The sequence below is a fragment of the Schistocerca nitens genome, chromosome 7, assembly GCF_023898315.1.
Source record: "Schistocerca nitens isolate TAMUIC-IGC-003100 chromosome 7, iqSchNite1.1, whole genome shotgun sequence".
Lineage (NCBI taxonomy): Eukaryota > Metazoa > Arthropoda > Insecta > Orthoptera > Acrididae > Schistocerca > Schistocerca nitens.
In genome coordinates, this window is record NC_064620.1 from 68,239,316 (window position 1) to 68,257,727 (window position 18,412).

At 42.5% G+C, this 18,412-nt stretch overlaps 1 protein-coding gene across 3 annotated transcripts in view; it reads right to left on the reverse strand.

Moving 5' to 3' along the window:
* LOC126195003 (medium-chain acyl-CoA ligase ACSF2, mitochondrial-like) overlaps positions 1-18,412 on the reverse strand; it is a 282,623-nt gene that overhangs the window by 87,292 nt on the left and 176,919 nt on the right. For all 3 annotated transcript variants that reach the window (XR_007538543.1, XM_049933426.1, XM_049933425.1), the window contains one exon: positions 6,948-7,116. Coding sequence is in view for 2 of the 3 variants with exons in the window: in XM_049933426.1 (XP_049789383.1) it covers positions 6,948-7,116 (169 nt within the window). In the remaining variant the exon portion in view is untranslated. The remainder of the gene's footprint in view (positions 1-6,947; positions 7,117-18,412) is intronic.

The window sequence follows — 18,412 nt, forward strand, 5'->3', positions numbered from 1 at the left end:
AGGAGTGTAATTAAAGATCAGTTCTATGAAGACTTGGAAAAAGTATGCTGTGCAGTAACTAAATATGATCTGATGCTAGTAATAGCAGATTTTAATGCAAAAATAGGGAGGAATGAAAATCCATATGGAGTTTCTGGAAAATATTCACTACATGAAGAAAACAATGAGAACGGAGACTTAGTATGCCAATTCGCAGCAAGGAATAATATGATTATTAAAAGTACCTGCTTTCCACACAAACGGATCCATATGGGTACTTGGAAGTCTGCAGCCAATGGAGTAGTCAATCAGTTTGACCATATTTTAGTGATTGCACGCCACTCCAAGTCAGTTACGGATGTACGGAGCTGCAGAGGACCAAACTGTGATTCAGACCACTTTGTGATAAAATCAGCCATGAGAGAGAAACTGTCACTAACAAATGGCAACAGAATGGGAAAGATGATGAAATGGAATACAGACAAATTGAACATCCCTGATGAAGTAAAAAAATACCAAGTATCACTAAGCAGAAAGTTGAGCAATGAAGAGACCACATTAGGAGTAGATGAAAGGTGGAACAAGTTTGAAAAAGACACTAAGGATGCTGCAGAGAAAATAATAGGCATAAGAAGGAACAGAAGAACCCAGGAATGGTTTGATGAAGATTGCAGGTCAGCAATAGAGGAAAAGAACAGGGCAAGAACAAAAGTGCTACAGAGAGAAACCAGAAATAATGTGGAACAATATAGAGAATTAAGGAGAAGAGCTAATAGACTTTGCAAGAGAAAGAAAAGAGAGTGGAATAAGAAGAAATTTCAAGAACTAGAAGAACTAAAGGAACAGAGTGAAATAAGAAAGTTGTATCATGCCATAGGCAAAATGAAGAATAGATTCCAACCAAAAACAATGGCCTGTTCCAGTAAAGATGGGAAAATGATAAGGAAGGAAGAACAGATAGTGGGAAGATGGGCAGAGTATTTCAAAGATACACTAAGCACCAGCCTAGAAGATGAAGAGACTGCCACACAGGAGGGAAGAGTGGAGCTGGAAGTAGACAATGAAACCAATGAAGCAAGAAAGCCAACACTACAAGAGGTCTCCAAGGCTGTGCACAAGTCAAAAAACAATCGAGCCCCTGGGGAAGACAGCATAACTGCTGAATTAATAAAAAACTGGTGGTGAGGCTGTAATAAAGGAACTGCACACATTAATATCAGATATATGGGAAACAGAAACTATGCCAGGTAATTGGAAAATTGGAATAATAGTTCCCATTTATAAGAAAGGGGACAGAACAGCATGTGAAAACTGTAGAGGTGTAACACTCCTAAGTACAGCTTATAAGATCTTCAAAAGTATATGAAACAAAAGGATACAGAAGTGTGCAGAAGGCATACAAGGGGAATATCAGTGTGGCTTTCGACCAGGCAGAGGAACAACTGATCAAATATTTGTGATAAGACAAATGATGGAAAAGTTCTATGAATATGATATAGATCTGCATTTCCTATTCATCGATTTCAAACAAGCCTTTGACAGCATAAATCGGCAAGAACTATACTGAGTACTGAAAGAAGTTGGTATATGTGCTAAATTAATAAGACTAATCAGAATGACAATGACAGAGACAAGAGCAAAAGTAAAGGTCCTTAGCAGAACAAGTGAAAGCTTTGACTTTAATAAAGGTGTGAAGCAAGGGGATAGTCTCTCTACTGTCCTATTCAATATAGCCCTGCATAGTGTAGTAAATAAAATCAACAAAGAAGGCACCATATTTATGAAAACTAGCCAGATATGTGCATACGCTGATGACATTGCTATAGTAGGAGGAAATACCAATACACTCCTAGAAACATACAGGGCAATGGAAACAGAAGTCTTAAAAATTTGCCTCGTAGTACATGAAAACAAAACAAAATTTATGGTAATGTCACAATCGGAGGCCAAAAGAACCCCTAAAAACCTAAACATCAATGGGAAATGCTTCAATGGAGTGTCATCTTTTAACTACTTGGGATCCCTAATAACAAATGATAACAGTATTGGAAAGGCTATAAGGGAAAGAATACAAGCAGGAAACAGAGCTTACTTCGCAAATATGCAGCTTTTCAAAAATAGCCTTGTTACAAGAAGAACTAAACTGCTAATATATAGCCGGCCGAAGTGGCCGTGCGGTTAAAGGCGCTGCAGTCTGGAACCGCAAGACCGCTACGGTCGCAGGTTCGAATCCTGCCTCGGGCATGGATGTTTGTGATGTCCTTAGGTTAGTTAGGTTTAACTAGTTCTAAGTTCTAGGGGACTAATGACCTCAGCAGTTGAGTCCCATAGCGCTCAGAGCCATTTGAACCATTTTTTTGCTAATATATAATTCCCTAGTCCGCCCAGTTATCATATACGGCTCAGAGATATGGACGTTGACAGAACACGATAAAAATGCACTAAGAACCATTGAGCGGAAAATACTACGCAAAATCTATGGGCCAATAAGGGAGGAAGAAAGCTGGAGAATACGCTACAATGCCGAATTACAAGAGTTAATAGAAGGCAGGGACATAGTAAAATTTGTGAAATCACAGTGAATACGATGGCTAGGACACTTGGAGAGAATGGCAGAGGATAGAATTCCAAAGAAAATGATGAAAGGTATGATCCATTCAGTTAGGCGAAAAGGGAGACCTAGAAGAACATGGATCGACGAGGCAATAATTGATATCACCAATATCGGAGTCCGGGGGTGGAAAAGAGCAGCAAATAACCGAGAAGTGTGGAAGAAGATTGTTGAAGAAGCCAAGGCACACCAAGGGCTGTAGCGCTACTGAAGAAGAAGGGGCTCAACTTATTTTTACCTTTATATCCATGTGTTCAAAATTTATGTCCAAAATGCGCCCTCCCCAATAGCTCCCCCTTAAGAGTGCAAGTTCGCCAGCCTGCGAGGGTTCGGACCCCAAATCCTATGTATGATCTCCACTCATCTCTATCTTTCATTTCTAAAGTCTCGTCTCTCTTCTTCTCCCAGTGCTTCAATCTCCAGCCATTTCTTTTCCTCTTTTACTGCCACTGTCTCTCACTGACCATCAATATCTCCTCTCTCTTTGGCTCCTACTGCTACTGTCTTCATCCATCCCTCTTTCTCTTTCACTATCACTTTCTCTCTCCTACCATCACTGTTTCCTCCCTCTTTCTCTCCCACTGGCGCTGTGCTCTCTGTCTTCCACATTCACTGTCTCTCTGCTACTTTCTTTCAGCACAAAAATCGCGAATCTGTTCGCATGCCAAAATTTTTGGTAGGAAAGACGGAATGAAGACTGAGTAGCCGGTTCCACACTTTTACAGAGGAACATATTCGCCTTTTTTGTGCTCCAGCAGGAACATTAGCAGCTGGTTCCCTTCTTTTCCGTGTTACAGCAGGGAGTGCTGCTTATTTAAACCGAATTTCATAGGTCAGTAAAGTCTTGACAGTTTATTTACATACTTCGACACATTTATATACTTTGATACACACAATCAACAAATAAGTAGCGGTACATCCAATATAAATCTAACTCAAAATTGTCTGCTTTATATTTTTTCCGGGTACATATTTCATCAATCACTGTTCATCGAAAACGCCCGGCTTATGATTTATATCTTCAAACAGTAAAAAAGTGATAAGAAATATTTTACTGAATTTGCAGTCTTTCCAGTTTCACATAATTTTTGCAGCTATGTTTGGTTATTTCCAGGGATGTTAAGACCCTTTTAACCCATTTTTTTGTCACAGCACACGTGAAATGCCCATTACACAAAGACAGCGCGTCATAAAGTTTTATTGGTGAGAAAATGCAGACTAAAAACACTGTTTGGTGACCTCAGAACCCTTGAGATGAGTCTAGAATCCTTGCCAACTCCTGACACGTGTTCATTACGTCAGTTAATACAACATTTATGCCTCAGATCAGATAGCAGCCGGCCGGAGTGTCCGAGCGGCTCTAGGCGCTACAGTCTGGAACCGCGCGACCGCTACGATCGCAGGTTCGAATCCTGCCTCGGGCATGGATGTGTGTGATATCCTTAGGTTAGTTAGGTTTAAGTAGTTCTAAGTTCTGGGGACTGATGACCTCAGAAGTTAAGTCCCATAGTGCTCAGAGCCATTTGAACCATTTTTGAACCATCAGCTGGTATGAGCGTATTTTACGTGCCTAAATAAGGTAACTTTGAACCTCTGTATCCTGATAACGGTTAATCATATAGAAAAAACTTTCACGGTTCCCCAAGAACATCCTGTTAAGAACGTACGGTAAAAATTTCAACGATTTGTCACGTGTAGAAACTACACAAGAGGCCATCGCTACAATTGGTGCTTTTGGTGTGTATCTTAATAACGGATGTAGATTTTCGAAAAAAAAAATTGGTTCAAATGGCACTAAGCACTATGGGACTTAACATCTGAGGTCATCAGTCCCCTAGACTTAGAACTACTTAAACCTAACCAACCTAAGGACATCACACACATCCATGCCCGAGGCAGGATTCGAACCTGCAACCGTGGCAGCCGCGTGGTTCCGGACTGAAGCGCCTAGAAACACTCGACCACAGCGGCCGGCCAGATTTTCGAAAAGGAGAAATTGGTGTTTGTAGATAAATGTATAAAGTATGTACAGCCCTCAATGTGAGCGATTTGCTTTGCTTAGTTACTTAGGTAATTGCGGCCCAAGGTGCAAAAACGGCTAAAACTGTTTTATGCTTTTTTTGTATTAGTATGGTAACATTGAACCTCTGGATATCGGTAGCGGATAATAATGTCGAACAAAGTTTTGAAGTTCACTGAAAATTCATCTTAAGAACATATGGTAAAATTTTTAACGATCTGTCAGGAATAAAAATTATGGAAGTGACCATCCACACAATGGTACTTTTTGTAGAAAAAAAAATCATAGTTTTTCGGGGTTTTCTCAGGAACCGCCCATGAGCAAAGGGTGCTTTTATAAGCCGCCTAAGATCCGCCCTTGACCACATCTAATGCAAAAGAACTTAGCGATTTGCCTGTGCTGGAGGAACTGTGAAATTTTTAATCTTTGACCCTGTACTGTAGGATAGGTACAGTATTCCCGTTCTTTCGATAGGTATACAAATAGTCGCTAGGCAAAGGGCTATGCAAAACACTTTTCCCCTTAGCTCTGTGATCAATAGAATCCGAGAGATGACCCCCTGAAAAATCGCATTTTCGCGTGCAGCTTTTTGGAACATATTGGTATCATGCATTGACAAGTTTGAAATGAAAATGTGTTTCAGACTTTTCACTTACTACACCTCTATGAGCATCCTTTGACTTAGGATGTGTGAAAGTATCTCTTCTTTTATAGATACGTACTTTGTACTTTGTTAGCGTGAAATGTTGAACATCTTGAGAACCTTCTCTTTGCTTAACGAAAAGTACACTTATTTGTTCATCTGTCCATGTACGAGGGTCACTCCAAAAGAAATGCACACTATTTTTGTAAAAATACAGTTCTCATTCTGCATGTGTCAAAGTTTACCAGCGTGTAGTTACATCCTTCCCGCTTGTTTTCAAACTTAGTTCAACATGTTCCCGTGAGTGGCGCCGTCACAGCATGTCTTCAAGATGGCTGCTACACTTGGTGTTCGTCAGAAGCAACGTGCTGTCATAGAATTCCTGTGCTGTGAAAACGAGACAGTGGGAAACATCCACAAGAGGTTGAAAAAGGTGTATGGAGATGCTGCTGTCGATCGCAGAACAGTTAGTCGGTGGGCAAACAGGTAACGTGATGAAAGTGGGCACGGCAATATTGAGGATTGTCCTCGCAGTGGCTGGCCTCGTACTGCACACACTCCAGACAATGTGCAGAGAGTTAACGAATTGGTGACTGCTGACAGACGCATCACAGTGAACGAATTGTTACGCTACGTTGGGATAGGGGAAGTAAGTGTTTGCAGAATACTGAAAGTGTTGGCGTTAAAAGGGTTTGTGCCAGGTGGGTTCCCAGGATGTTGACAGTGTATCACAAAGAAACACGAAAAACGGTATGTAGCGAACTTTTGGAACAGTACGAGAATGGTGGAGATGAATTTCTTGGAAGAATTGTAACAGGACATGAAACATGGCCCTATCATTTTTCACCAGAGACGAAGAGGCTATCAATGGAGTGGCATCATGTAAATTTACCCAAGGAAAAAAATTCAAAACCACACCTTCTGGTGGGAAAGTTATGGCTACGGCGTTTTTCGATTCCGAAGTACTCTTGCTTGTGGACATCATGCCAAGTGGAACCATCATAAATTCTGATGCATATGTGACGACACTGAAGAAACTTCAAGCTCGACTGAGTCGTGTTCGACCACATCGACGAAAGCAGGATGTTTTGCTGTTGCACGACAATGCACGTCCACATGTCTGTCAAAAAACCATGGAAGCGATCACAAAACTCGGATGGACAACACTGAAACACCCGCCTTACAGTCCTGACCTGGCTCCATGTGACTATCATCTCTTTGGGAAACTGAAAGACTCTCTTCGTGGAACAAGGTTTGAAGATGATGACTCCCTTGTGCACGCTGCCAAACAGTGGCTCCAACAGGTTGGTCCAGAATTTTACCGTGCGGGTATACAGGCGCTGGTTCCAAGCTGGCGTCAGGCAGTTGAGAGGGATGGAAATTATGTGGAGAAATGAAAATATTGTTCCTAAAGGATGTATCTACACACTGTAAAACTTTCAAGCATCTAGAATAAAAGATGGATTAAAAAAAAAAGTGTGCATTTCTTTTGGAGTGACCCTCGTATCTGTCTACTTACCTATCAATCTACAGGACTTTCAGCGCTACACGCTTCGAACATGAGTTGCCACACTAAAGACGATTCCTCACAAAGTGACTATCTAAGACGTGTTGTGATAGATCCCTGTTTCAGTTACATTCAGAACATATCTACGTAACTTCAAAATAAGAGACGAAGTGCTTGGTTCACTCACGCCAACTTTCCGGACGCCGAACTTGCGCTTCAGCTCGAGGAACAGCGGATGGGAGATGGGTGAGCCGCTGCTAACCGCGGCCTCCAGGTTCTCGAACCGGCGATCCTCGAAGTCTCGCTCGGCGACCAGGTCAACGTACATGGTAGGTGTGCCATATACCACGGTGCACCTGGCGAAAAAAATAGCGCTCTTCGAAACCACACAACAGCTGTCCTCTTGCGAAGTACATTGCCAGAAAAAAAAAGACGTATCCATATGGGAGAAGAAGCAAAATTAAAACTTAACACGTTGAGAGGAATGAGATGTTGCTTCAGCGATTACAAAATCGAGTCACATTCATGAAGAACTTGGCAATACCAGATAACTTATCAGCATGATATGAATGCATGATTTCTATTCTTTCGGATATGTCCGAAAGAACAGACACCACGCATAATCCGCAGCCGTGACACATTATATGTTAATTGAAGGTGGAGAGGGGAAGAAATGAAAGAAAAGGGATCACTGCTATCAGCGGTCTCGGGACATTACTCGGAATCAGCAGCGCCGAGTGAAAATGTGTACCGCAACAGGGTTCGAATCCGTGATCTCCTGCTTGCTAGACAGGTTCGTTAATAACTGCACCAGCCGGGACAAAGCGTTATCGCAACTGCGAAGACTGTCTTGGCACGCTTCACAGCCGATCCATACTGCCATCGAGCGCCACATGTCCACAGTCCCTGTCCATTTCCTCCAAGTTGGCTGCTCTGAGATTCCCACAGGAGGTCGGACGTATTTGTGCATCCTGACTGGAGAATGTGGGTCCATTGCCCAGCTAGGCGTATCAATTATATGAATGCGTGGTGTCTGTTCTTTTGGACCTGTCCGAAAGAAAAGACAACGCAGAATCCGCAGCCGTGAGGCGTGCCGAGGTAGTCTGTGCAGTTGCGACACCGCTGCGCCCCAGATGGCGCAGGGGTTAACGTATCTGCTTGGTAAGCAGGAGATTCTGGGTTCGAATCCCGGTCCAGTACACATTTTCACTCATCGTCGCTGATTCCGCGTAATATGACGATGCTGCTGACAGCAATGATCCCTTTCATTTCCTTTCTGTCCCACTCCACTTTCAGTTTAAATATAAGTTATCAGGGTGAAGTTGTACCTCACCCTTCCTATTGTGTCTCACTGTTTAGAGGCACAAAACGCGTGGGTGTTTTCAGCTCGTTACTAAATGCAAATAAGTAGGAGGCCGAGTTGATAGGAGCTGGAGTCCAGGTTGCAATAATATGCGGTACAGCACACTGTTAGAGAGAAGGATTATTATTCAGGAAACACATAGTACAATGAAATTACTTATCTTCAGTACTTTGTAGGACTGCAGCTGCGGCTATGAACCGACAATATCGTAACAATGGAATACCATGAACTGTTGTTGTTGTGGTCTTCAGTCCTGAGACTGGTTTGATGCAGCTTTCCATGCTACTCTATCCTGTGCAAGCTTCTTCATCTCCCAGTACCTACTGCAACCTACATCCTTCTGAATCTGCTTAGTGTATTCATCTCTTGGTCTCCCTCTACGATTTTTACCCTCCACGCTGCCCTCCAATGCTAAATTTGTGATCCCTTGATGCCTCAAAACATGTCCTACCAACCGATCCCTTCTTCTAGTCGAGTTGTGCCACAAACTTCTCTTCTCCCCAATTCTATTCAATACCTCCTCATTAGTTACGTGATCTACCCACCTTATCTTCAGTATTCTTCTGTAGCACCACATTTCGAAAGCTTCTATTCTCTTCTTGTCCAAACTAGTTATCGTCCATGTTTCACTTCCATACATGGCTACACTCCATACAAATACTTTCAGAAACGACTTCCTGACAGTTAAATCTATACTCGATGTTAACAAATTTCTCTTCTTCAGAAACGATTTCCTTGCCATTGCCAGTCTACATTTTATATCCTCTCTACTTCGACCATCATCAGTTATTTTATTCCCTAAATAGCAAAACTCCTTTACTGCTTTAAGTGTCTCATTTCCTAATCTAATTCCCTCAGCATCACCCGATTTAATTTGACTACATTCCATTATCCTCGTTTTGCTTTTGTTGATGTTCATCTTATATCCTCCTTTCAAGACACTGTCCATTCCGTTCAACTGCTCTTCCACGTCCTTTGCTGTCTCTGACAGAATTACAATGTCATCGGCAAACCTCAAAGTTTTTACTTCTTCTCCATGAATTTTAATACCTACTCCGAATTTTTCTTTTGTTTCCTTTGTTGCTTGCTCAATATACAGATTGAATAACATCGGGGAGAGGCTACAACCCTGTCTCACTGCTTTCCCAACCACTGCTTCCCTTTCATGCCCCTCGACTCTTATAACTGCCATGTGGTTTCTGTACAAATTGTAAATAGCCTTTCGCTCCCTGTATTTTACCCCTGCCACCTTCAGAATTTGAAAGAGAGTATTCCAGTTAACGTTGTCAAAAGCTTTCTCTAAGTCTGCAAATGCTAGAAACGTAGGTTTGCCTTTTCTTAATCTTTCTTCTAAGATAAGTCGTAAGGTTAGTATTGCCTCACGTGTTCCAACATTTCCACGGAATCCAAACTGATCTTCCCCGAGGTCGGCTTCTATCAGTTTTTCCATTCGTCTGTAAAGAATTCGCGTTAGTATTTTGCAGCTGTGACTTATTAAACTGATAGTTCGGTAATTTTCACATCTGTCAACACCTGCTTTCTTTGGGATTGGAATTATTATATTCTTCTTGAAGTCTGAGGGTATTTCGCCTGTCTCATACATCTTGCTCACCAGATGGTAGAGTTTTGTCAGGACTGGCTCTCCCATACAACATATTCTCGGGGACTAAGCGTGATGGGCCCTCCTCAGAGAATCAATGCAAACGTCACAGAACTGGCTGAGCGCCGATTATGAAAGTGAGTCTGCCTAGGTTGAAATCTAGCTAAGAAGTGAACGAGGCACGCTCCAGTTCCGTCGAGCTGCACAGCCCGCTGGAGTGCGTTGTGCTCGGCAGACGGCGGGCTGCCAAGCTTGTGTTGGCGCGGCGTTGTAGTAGTATCTGTGGCAATGATACTACACTTCCCACACCACCACCACCGTCACCACCTCTGGGCTGGAAGTGTGCACTGATACGACTGACAAGTGTGCATCCTCTATCGAGCCAAACTCGCCCTCAACTGTTGTAACTGGTCCTTCGTATCCCATATACTGACATTGGGATGTAGTTGTCGTCTGGGATTGTCCACACACATGTGGAGTGATCTAGGGAGCCTGCTGGCCGTGGGGCTACCTCAATATCACGGAAACAGATCATAGAGACACTTGCGAAGTCTGGACGAGCATTGACCTTTCAAACATTGTACAACGATACAATCGCATGAGATGTAACACAGAGCCAAGCAGGATGGCTGTGACGTACCAGGCATGACCTGAAGGCATATCCGATGTCTCCCCATACCATGACTCCAGGAGTACCATCGCTGTGCCTATACAAAACATTGGAAGGTGGTACCTCTCCCCAGGTAGCTGACATTCTCGCTAACTACAACCATCTTGGGTAGTGAAGAACAGCGACTCAATGCTGACAATAAGTTGGTTGGTTGATTTGGGGGAGGAGATCAAACAGCGATGTCATCGGTCCCGTCGGACTGGGAAGGATGGGGAAGAAAGTCGGCCATGCCCTTTCAAAGGAACCGTCCCAGCACTTGCCTGAAGCAATTTAGGGAAATCAGGAAAACCTAAATCAGGACGTCTGGACGCGGGTCTCAAACGTGGTCCTCCCGAATGCGACTCCAGTGTGCTAACCACTGCGCCACCACGCTCGGTACCTGAAAATAATGAGACCCCATTCGTTAGCACTCGAAAGTTTCCAACCACGGTGCCATTCGAAATGCAGCCTACACCTGGAATGGAAATTCACTAGTCTGGCTGCTGGTAGCCTTTGACCAATAGTGTGGGATGACACGGAATGTTACAGGGAGTTCAATAGTTGTTCCCAGATGGCAGCACGAATGTGAAGGTGCTGTGAAGGGCTTGGTGCACAATACAGCACTCCTCCGTTACAGTGGTCAGACTTGGTCGACGCGAACCTTGGCGACGAGTTTGCCAGCCATCACGTTCCCATGCAGCCCAACATCGGGCCACTGTCACATCCATATGCCCCAAAATGCTGATTATTGCGTGATTCGTACAACAAGCCACATGGACACTCGCAATGAGGGCCGTTTCACACTCTGTCAGGTGCTGTTAAAACTGTCTCACATGAGTATGCGACGTCTCTTTGTTCTCAACGCCTGACACTGTTCACGCTCTCTGACTACACTCTACCGTTCCCGGTAACAACAGTAAACACGAACAGCATTATTGCTTCTAGTGACTGTTCCACCTGTCACAGAGTATTGCAACTCTAATCATTTACATACCTGTGTTAAGGGACCGTTCTTTGGAACGAACCTACATCATGTGAAAATTTACCATATTCAGATTGTAGAACCATCCTCGACCTGCAGAACTAATTGATCTTAAATGTATGGGTAATCGTTACTTTCAGTATTAGAATCAGAATTTAAAAGAGCTTTGGAAGACTTAAGATCAAATAAGGCAGAAGGGGTAGACAACATTCCATCAAAATTTTTAAAATCATTGGGGGGAAGTGACAAGAAAACGACTATTCTCCTTGTTGTGTAGAATCCATGAGTCTGGCGATATACCATCTGACTTTCGGAAAAGATCATCCACACAATTCCGAAGACTGCAAGAGCTGACAAGTGCGAGAATTATCGCACAACCACCTTAACAGCTCATGCATCCAATTTCCTGACAAGAATAATATACCCGAAGAAGGGAAAAGAAAACTTATGTTGTTTTAAATGACGATCAGTCTGGCTTTAGAAAAGGTAATGACATCGGAGAGGCAATTCCGACATTGCGATTGATAATGGCAAATGGTGCAAGTTGTCCGAGATTCTGGGGAAAATACGGGTAAACTATAGGGAGAGACGAGTAATACACAATAAGTACAAGAGCCAAGAGGGAATAATAAGAGTGGAAGATTAAGAACGAAGTGCTCGGATTAAAAAGGGTGTAAGACAGTGATGTAGTCTTTTGCTCCTACTGTTCAATCTATACATCGAAGAAGCAATGATGGAAGTAAAAGAAAGATTCAGGAGTGGGATTCAAATTCAAGGTGAAAGGGTATCAATGATACGATTCGCTGATGACACTGATATCCTGAGTGAAAGTGAAGAAAAATTACATGATCTGCTGAACGGAACGAACAGTCTAATGAGTATAGAGTATGGACTGAGAATAAATCGAAGAAAGACGAAGGTAATGAGAAGTAGCAGAAAAGACAACAGTGAGAAACTTAACATCAGGATTGATGATCACGAAGTAGAGGAAGTTAAGGAATTCTATCTAGGCAGCAAAATAACCAATGAAGTCTGGAGCAAGGAGGACATAAAAAATTGACTAACACTGGAAAAGGGCATTCCTGGCGATGAGAAGTCAACTAGTATCGAAGATAGGTCTTACTTTGAGGAAGAAATGTCTGAGAATGTATGTCTGGAACACAGCATTGTATGGTAGTGAAACGTGATCTGTGGGGAAAACCGGAAAAGAAGAGAATCGAAGCATTCGAGACGTCGTGCTACAGAAGAATGTTGAAAATTAGGTGAACTGATAAGGTAAGGAATGAGCAGATTCTACGTAGAAGGAGAAAGATGGAAAACACTGACAAGATGATACGACATCTGATAAGATATCAGGTAATAACTTCCATAGTAGTAGAGGAAGCTGTAGAGGGTAAAAACTGTAGTGGAAGACAGAGATTGGAATACATCCAGCAAATAATTGAGGACGTAGGTTGCAAGTGCTACTCTGAGATGGAGAGATTGGCGTGGGAGAGGAATCCGTGGCGGGCCGGCCGCATGAAACCAGTCAGAAGTCTGATGACTTAAAAAAAAAAGTATGAAAATGGGTTTGCGTGCTACTGGAGAATAGGAAAGTGCTTTGGAAGCAAACTGGACAACCGGCCAGTGACCTGAATGCTGCGATGGCCAGATGCTCCGTTGTGCTTCTTCGGAGAAGGGCCGATGATGGGTGGCGGTCACACGAAGTCAAGAGTCGGCAGAGCCATTTTTGGCGCCCAGCGGTGCTTCTGGAAGGATTCCTTAACAGAAAGGACTTCCTGGACGACTGCCTGTGAAAACGTTTTATGCGATACAGTGAGGAAGAACCTTAGCGGAAGGTGCTACTGTTTGCTGAATGTCGAAAAAAGTTTTGAAGTTCACCGAAAATTTATCTTAAGAACATATCCCAATTTTTGAATATTACCAGGCTGATGAAAAGAAGCCCTGAGTCTTTTCTTATAGAAAAAATTTTTTAAGAATGTGAGAAGAACGGACATTGATCCACGTGGAACATTTTCCCAGAGTGACTGTGAAGCAAACCAAGCGCTGTATCATGTGTGAGATACAGAGGCGAGCGAGTGCGCTGGGACTTATCGCAGTTCACTGCTAGTAGCGCCACGTCACCTTAACGCGTCTGCATGTACCGAACAAGTATTGCACCACAATTTAGTATGAAATTAAAAATCAAAATTTATGTTGAAAACTTTGTTAAATTATAGTTTAGTGTAATAATGTTCAAAATACTAAGTCTTGATGTTCTAAACTTGATAGTTTACGGAAAAATGGCGTTTTAAGAGAAAAATCAGAGGCGCTAAATAATGACGCTAGGAAGACAGAATTTGGTCAGATGGTGCAGTTAAGTTATAAATAACTGATGCTGGTTTTCCAAAACCATAAAACAAAAATTAAAGCCAGAATCCACGTTTTTCGGAAAAATCTGAGGCGCTAAATAATGGACTTAGAAACTTGAAAATCTGTTTTATGCTTCAATACAACCCAAAAATAATAACAAAGAGTCCACGTTAATCTACCTCTTATAGTTTTTGAGTAATTAAATAAAAACTAATTTTGTAACTAAAATGTACCTAAGTGTTGTAGATTAAGTACTTGAAATTTTAATGATAGAGGATTTTAGTTAAACGAGATGATCAAATATATCAAATAATAGAGCTACACCAAGTTTAAGACTTGTAACATAAATAGCAACTGATATAAGTCTTATCAAAGGTATGGTTCAGAGGTAACAATCTACCGTTAGTTCCACTAATTAAATTCTATTAAGCAAAGTTTTCATTGTATCGAGCTGAAACTTTCTACGTGCTTTCAAACTGCTTACCTGCATACCAGCAAAAATTAAGAAGTTTCTGAAGTAATGGGTACCTATATTATTAAAGATTATGTGCCCGAGATAGCGGTCGTTTGTAGACTGCCGCCGTATGCAGATAGACAGAGACAACAGATGTTTTCTCAGCAGTCCGCACCGGCACCTTATAAATACAGCCCCTAAAGCGGTAGTAAGGTTCACTTCGCTCTCAGACACTGTGAGGTCCACGCCAGTTAAACGTCTGGTCGCGCTCTGCCTCGGATGACGTCAGAGCCGAGCTGTGACAAGCGCGTATTTGGCAGTGAAAACGGGTGGTGGACTCGCGAGGACTGTACACCGTCCTGGATCGTTTAGAATTCAGTAAAATAACTGTTAGTGTGACGTCCGTGTGAAATTTAATTGCGCGTGGCAAGTGGAATTTATTTCCACTTTTATGGGGACCATTAATTTTAGAACATTTATTGCGAACTCGCGGAGCTCCAAAACTTAGTTACAGATCTTGCATCGGAATGTTAGCTGGTTGGCTTGAACATGAACCTTTCCAAAACAAAAGTAATGTCCAACAAATGGGTCCCAGCTGGAGATGTGAAGGTCAAGGACAGTCTGCTAGAAGAGGTCAGTGAATATGTCTACCTTGGCCAGATTATAAATATGAAGGGAGACATAAGGCCAGAAATCTATCGACGCATCAAGCTTGGCTGGCAAGCATTTGGGAAGAATTCAAAGGTATTCAGATCAAAAATGCCAGTAAATTTGAAGAAAGTAGTATTTGATCAATGCATTCTTCCTGTGATGACGTATGGCTGCGAGACATGGACACTGAACTCATTTACAAAAGGGAAACTTAGGACAGCACAGAGAGCCATGGAGAGATCAATGCTGGGCTATACAAGAAAGGACAGGAAAAGGGCAGATGACATCCGGTCTGTGACGAAGGTTAATGACATCTTAGAGACAGTAGGTTCCTAGAAATGGGTGTAGGCTGGCCACGTCGCAAGAAGAAAAGACAACAGATGGACGAAGCTAGTACTGGAGTGGAGTCCGAGAGAGCTACGGGGGCCTAGAGGAAGACCACCAGACAGATGGGACAAAGACATTAAGAAGATCGCTGGTAACACCTGGCAGAGAACTGCCCAAGACAGTCCCACTTGGAGAAGACTTCTGAAAGCCTACCTGAATCCACGACTCGAAGAGGCCACATCATTTAATGATTGAATTGGCTGATGATGATGATTGATGATGATGATGATTGCGAACTTTCAATTGAGTGATGTTAGTCAGGGCGAAAAACAATCTGGTGGGAAGTTACCGTAGAGGTCGCCTCTGAGCTCCTAAGGAGCTGTTAGATTAGAAAGACTTGTTTTCAGTTGAATATAACGTAATTTTAAGTGTTGTTTGTGAGAAACTTTAATTAAATCAAATCTTGATTGGAACTTTAAACTTTTACTGAAGTCATAGTCCTGATACCGCAAAGAAAAATGGGAAATAGACACTTTTCTTTCAGTGTGCTAGGCCGGAATGTGGCCGTGCAGACTGGAAACTAAGGTCAGTACGTTTCCCTTCGCTTTCTGGCTGACCGCCAAATTAGTTGCCAGGCTCACGCGATTAAAAACTTTAAACCAGTGAAGTAACTTACTCGCCGCCCCACAACTGCGAGGGCGGCAATGCCGAAAGGAACCTCCCTCACTGGCTGAAGAAAGAGGCAGACAGAGTGAGGAACGATTTTATCCGAGGAAACCATTAGGAAAAATTTCACTGATTAATCAACCTCAACATAGCCCACAGAAAAAGTGGACCTGTCCTCTCAGGGACGCATTTTCAGTGGTCGGAGCTTGCAAGGAATGGAATCCAGCCTACCTGTAACGGAAAAAAAAAAAAAAAAAAACAGTGAAGCGAGGTTTCCTCGACGGACGCCGTGACACTGTAAGAGACTTCATCAGGGAATTCAGTAACACACATCGTCAGAGTCTTCTTCTGACACTCCTCGCCTCCTGATTGTTTTGCAGCACTGCTCCACAGCTCTTCAACTCATGACGCCAACTTAGAATGTAGGTCGCCGGCGCTACCGCAAACTGAGACCATAGAATTCTGCCACCAACAGCTGCAATATGGTGAGACAGCCGCTTCTGTGTGAGATATAGGGAGACTCATATCGGTTTACAACTTTAATATCATAGAACTTCACTCTAACGTCTTAACTTGCAAGTCATCAAATATTGGCTTTCACATTCCACAGCAGGTGCGGGGCAGTAGCTTCCATAATTCTTTGTGTTGCCGTCGGCAGTTACCCTTTACTAACTCATTTTACGACGATCACTCTGTACTTACACAATTCATTAAAAGTTTTCCGCTGACCCCAATGTCAGATTAACAGATTTGTTTCCCCCACAGGTTGCCTTATCGAGATGCTGCCACAGGATACCTTTATAAAAGTTATTGAGTATTACATATCCTTACCTTAATTATTGAGTATTAAAAGTTTATTGAGAATTAAGCGCACTTGTCCTAATTACTGAGAAACGAAAGCTTTTAGAGAAAAGGAAACATCCTTTATAGCAAAAAATTACTAAGAAAAAAATGTATATGCACTTGACGATGGTGTAATGCGTACAAAGTTACATTGACATTCGACCATGTCTTATGAGCACTTCACATTTTTGACAGGCAGTGTGATTTGTGTACAATGCTCTTCTGATGTACTTATGGAGAAACTAAAACTGGTGTTTCATAGTGCTGGTAGGTAAAATAAGTTTTGCTCCCGCTATTATGTTAAAGTGGTGTAATCTACTTCAAACTCCAACGAGAAGCAGCTATTTTTAGCGGTACTAGCATTCCTGGAAGGAAACGTTATCGTGGAAAAATAGCTTAGCAACAGCGTGACCTCATGCCTGTCATCAGAAATTTCCCCACATCCAAAACATAATTAATTTTGAAACATATTACACAGCCCATATTGTTAAGTTGAATGTTGAATGTTGAGGCGTAGCGCCGTATACCGATCCTGCCTTGGAGGCGGTTAAGTGGGAGATGTGTCTCAGAGCTGGATAGTGACAGATGGTGACGCGAGACGGGACGCGCACATAGTTTATGTATCAGCCGATAGAGGACAATATTGGATAGGGGGACTGTGATTTTAGTTTCGATTGTGCCCACTAAAGTGCACTAAAGTAATAGAATGTTTTTCATAAACTGTTTGTAGTGTCGGCAGACTTGCCAACACTACGCACACTAATTGAAAGAGGCGGCCAAGATGCACGCGCTAACTCACGAAGGATGGAGTGAGGTCTGAAACAGGAGACTTAATGAATGCTATAAAGAAAATACGTAGCTTTGGAATATACTTAACTTTTAATCAATCCTTGTGATACATCTCTCTTGACTATACAAATGAGACTCGTAAGATACATGTACTGTGACAATTGGCGCCTTGCTAAGTCGTAGCCATTAACTTAGCTGAAGGCTATTCTAACTGTCTCTCGGCAAATGAGAGCAAAGGCTTCGTCAGTATAATCGCTAGCAACGTCGTCGTACAACTGGGGCGAGTTCTCGTACGTCTCTCGAGACCTGCCGTGTGGTGGCGCTCGGTCTGCGATCACACAGTGGCGACACGCGGGTCCGACATGTACTAATGGACCGCGGCCGATTTAAGCGACCACCTAACAAGTGTGGTGTCTGGCAGTGACACCACACTGTTCTAGTATTTTCATAAGGTGTTATTATGTCTTTTTGTGTACGTAAAATGTTGTAAATGTGTTTTAGCAGTATGAATGATGCGTGAGTGTGGTTCAAGGTTAATATGAAGATAATTGTTTAACGAGTTATGTAGTACGATTTAGTGTGGGAACATTTCGAAAAAGTATGGATATGAACAAAGGGGATTTTTGTAGAATAGATTTGTAAAGTAAGTTTATGGTAAAGGGAAAGTTAATTCAGGTATAAATAACAATAGTAAATAACTTTTTCCATAAGCAAAACTTCAGTATATTAGATAATAACGTCGGTAAAAAGTGCAGCCTTTAGGTTTATTATTTTGCGATTGGTTATTGATGAAAAGCGCGGACTAACCCGGGAGAAAGTTGTTTTGCTATTGGCTGTTGAGTAAACTGACCAATGGTAAAGCAATATTCTTCGCGCGCCTTTCTCTGCTGGTGAGGATTACTTAGAGTATTCATGAGTGGGAGCCTAGCCATGAAATAGTTCGGATGTGTGTAGTAGTAGTTCCGATGGAAACGAT